At 38.8% G+C, this 3744-nt stretch overlaps 1 protein-coding gene across 1 annotated transcript in view; it reads right to left on the reverse strand.

Moving 5' to 3' along the window:
- Nucleotides 1–668: 668 nt before the first annotated feature.
- The window catches only part of ndufaf8 (NADH:ubiquinone oxidoreductase complex assembly factor 8), a 3884-nt gene continuing 808 nt past the window's right edge, over nucleotides 669–3744 (reverse strand). The window contains exons 2-3 of the mRNA XM_038776612.1: nucleotides 2540–2650; nucleotides 669–1094 (exon numbers count right to left, since the gene is read on the reverse strand). Of these exons, the coding sequence (XP_038632540.1) occupies nucleotides 1077–1094; nucleotides 2540–2650 (129 nt within the window). The 3' untranslated portion in view covers nucleotides 669–1076. The remainder of the gene's footprint in view (nucleotides 1095–2539; nucleotides 2651–3744) is intronic.

Here is a 3744-nt window from a genome sequence, read left to right on the forward strand (position 1 = left end):
AGTCAACAATTCACTTAACTTGTCAAGTGAGAATTCCTGCTGAGCTCACGCTTTTATTGGTCTCAGCTCTCAGTCAACCATGCAAAACGAGGGCCTGGGCATCTGGGTTTCTACCTGTCCTTTGTATGGGTAGTATTATTAACATTAGCATTTATTAAAAATCTCGGTTTATTCATAAACTGAAATTAAATTCCCCAGCTGCTTTGGTGGGTTTTGAACTCATGTCTCTAGATCGTTATTTCAGACCTCTGATTTACCAGTTAAGTAACAAAACATTTTGTTAACATTTCCAGGTTGGGGAATATAAAAACGGTATTCAGTATGAATAAACAAAACTTGAATATGGTGGCATTTGCAGATAAACTCATGCAGAAGAATGTTCTGCATTGAAAATTACATTTTGTGCAACACTTACTCTGGGTGCTTTAAGCAAGTTGTGGAAATGCAGATAATTTAGCCAATGCACCTAACCTGCACATCTTTGGACTGTGGGAGGTCACCAGAGCACCCGGAGGAAACCCACGCAGTCACAGGGAGAATGGGCAAACTCCACACACAGTCACCCGAGGTCGGAATCAAACCGGGTCCCTGACGCTGTGAGGAAGTAGTGCTAACCACTGTTCCTCTAATTCAGAAAGCTAAGTCAAACAATAATTTGTCAACCAAACTGAATTTCGATCTTTTTAATTCTCATACATATAAAACAATTATTCTAAACAGCAGTGTTAATTAAAATGATTTAAAAAAAAGGAATAATAGTGGGAACTCTAAAGTCATACAGTGCAGCCTCAGGCACATCATATCTGTCGTAAGTAATGCCTGGTTTAGAAACATTGGATGCAAAATGTTTAATTTTTGAACATCTTTCACAAAGGTTTAGAATGCACCAAGCCAAGAAAATAAAAAAATATATTGTGACCAGTTTGAGTTCATTCTGCTCTTTAATATCATGCTCAATGCTGACACGCCTGTTACAGGATGTGGCTGTTCAGATTTATTTGATAATGGCTTGATAGGATTTATTTTATGTACAGCAAGGTTCTGGCGATGACTTTGTAGACATCAACACTTGTTCTTTACCTTGCTTTCTTGGCCTGAGAGGAAATAAACAAAAACAGACATTATAGTTACAGAAAAAACAAGAAAGATATCAAAGGAGGATGGTCAAGTACATTGCTGCATAGTGTGAAAATCATCCTCTGAAAGAAGTTGGGTTTTCATCCATCATTAAGTTCTCAGTTTCAGGCTGGCTGTCAAGGGTAGCAGTGAATACAAAGAGGATTAATCTTACAAGGTGAACAAGGAGATAGAAGTCAAGAGGCCAGATTATCCAGGCTGCTAGTGTCGGATAGAAGTGTCTCAAATAGTAAATAATACAGGCCATGAAGGAATGGAATTTTTAAAACATTGTTTCATAGCCTAAGCATTAGCCTAGTACTGGAGTTGCTAATAAAATGAAGATTGACAAAATAATTAAGAGGCAATGATGTTTTTATGTCCTTTATGATTCTGCTGTTTGACACAAATGTTCGTAGTATAATGAAAACCCTGAATAATTATGACCTTATTACACACTCTGAAAGATTTAACTCATAGAACACATTCTGGTATCAGTTACTGGGTATTCTATGTATACCATAGATTTGTTAAATGTTGAGTGGAAACAATTACTTTTGTGCAAAATATTTTATTGTGTCTTCATGGCTCTGCAATTTGCCTCATACTAAGTCGATTTGGCGAGCAGGGATGGAAAATCCATTATTTGAGGTTTAAGCTGAATAACTGCAGCTCATGCAGCCCTGTGGAGACAATTATAGTACATCTGGAATTGACTTTGAAAGGACTCATACGTTTGAGTACAATTCACATATATTTACAACTGCTGAGTTTAAAAAATTAATATTGGGTAAAAAATGAAGTGTGATATTCTTTCCACTTATAATTAACAATTTAATTGGAACATTATCTTTGGGAGCTTCCAATATTAAAAATAACTTGCTGTCTAGAACAGTGTAATGAATGTAGTTGCAACGACCTTCAGATGTACCACTGTTTACTACAGCCAGTTATAATTCAGTTTGCAACTCTGCATAATATTTAAGACTATTTCAGTTATGGAAAACATATGTTATAACAGTGCACTCATTTTCAGACTATTTTGCAAGTGAAATCTTAGAATCCCTACATGCAGAAGGTGGCCATTTGCCCATCTAGTCTGCACCAACCCTCTGAAAGAGCAGTCTATGTAGGCCCACTTACCTGCCCTATCCCTGTAACCCCACCTAACCTTTAACATTAAGGGGCAATTTAGCACAGCCAATCCACCTAACCTGCACATCTTTGGACTGTGGGAGGAAACCGGAGCAGCCGGAGGGAGGAAACCCACGGGGAGAATGTACAAACTCCACACAGACCGTCACCCAAGGTCGGAATCGAACCCGGGTACCTTGTGCTGTGAGGCAGCAGTGCTAACCACTGTACCACATCGTGCCGTGTGGCTGCACTTCTCATTTTCCTTTCTCTGCCAGTAAAAACTTACATTTAATGTAAAGCAGCTCTTAAGTGCCTGAAACTCTTTTGCACACGTGTCCTTTCTGAGATCCTTGCTTCCCTGGGTATTTACAACCACGCATCGCCCATATGCTGATGCCTTCAAATCAAAAATCAGAGATGGGGTAAGCAAACGTACTATAGATAAGAGGTCACACCAGGAAGAGATTACACAAAAAGAAGAAAATATTTTAGGTGTAACACTCTAAGCAGTTGGGTGAAGGTAGGAGGAGATAACAGAAAAAATCATCAAAGGGAGCAAATTAATGCATGGAATGCCTGCATAGGAGATGAAAAACAAAATGTAAGTGGGTATGATGATGAAACATAGTAGAGGAATCCATGCAAATGTAAGCGTAAGAAAGTGATAAAAAGTGCTGGAAACACTACATAGGCTCACCAGTCACAGCAAAAGAAGAAACATTCAATTCAGACCAGAAAACAGAAGTGTCCAGAATAACAGATCATTCCATACGCTTTGCTGACAACATTGTATGGCACACAAGTTTTTATTTATTGGAAGCAAAATAATTTGTTTCTTAATATTTGCTACTTAAGCACTTTAATATCCTGAGTCACCCAACTATTTATCAATTAAGGGCTGGAATAATCTTCCACAAACCTTAATCTCCATGTCCAAAGAATGGAAATACTGTTGAAATTCTAAAATTAATGTGACCATCAATTGCAATCACTGTGCAATATCTGTGAAAATCCCTGGTGGGATGCTACAAAGGTAAAACCTTACCAAGTATCTTTAGCCCCTTCTCTTCCTTGTCAGCCTTATCAACTGGAGGCTCATGGTCAGTTTCCACATCTACTCTGATGCCACCCAGCTCTTAAAACTAATCACCTTCGTGTTGTCAGAATGTCTTACTCATATTCCTTTGCATGTGAGTCACACTTTGCCCAATCTAAACATTAGGGAAGACAGAAGCCATCATTTTCAGACGCTCCACAAACTCCAGTGTCTCACCAATGACTTCACCACCCATCCAGGCTACTGATTCAGTCTAAACCAGCTCTTGCAAAAGCTTGGGGTCTTGTTTAATAAAGGTCCTGGCTTCAACCAGCACCTTACTCATCAGCTGTACCATCTCTTTCCACTAACAACATTGTCTGTTTCAACATTAACACTTGATTCTGTGTCCGGTTGCACTTTGCTAACCTTTGATGGCTCCCTTTTCTCTCCTA

The sequence above is a fragment of the Scyliorhinus canicula genome, chromosome 18 (assembly GCF_902713615.1).
Source record: "Scyliorhinus canicula chromosome 18, sScyCan1.1, whole genome shotgun sequence".
NCBI classification, from domain to species: domain Eukaryota; kingdom Metazoa; phylum Chordata; class Chondrichthyes; order Carcharhiniformes; family Scyliorhinidae; genus Scyliorhinus; species Scyliorhinus canicula.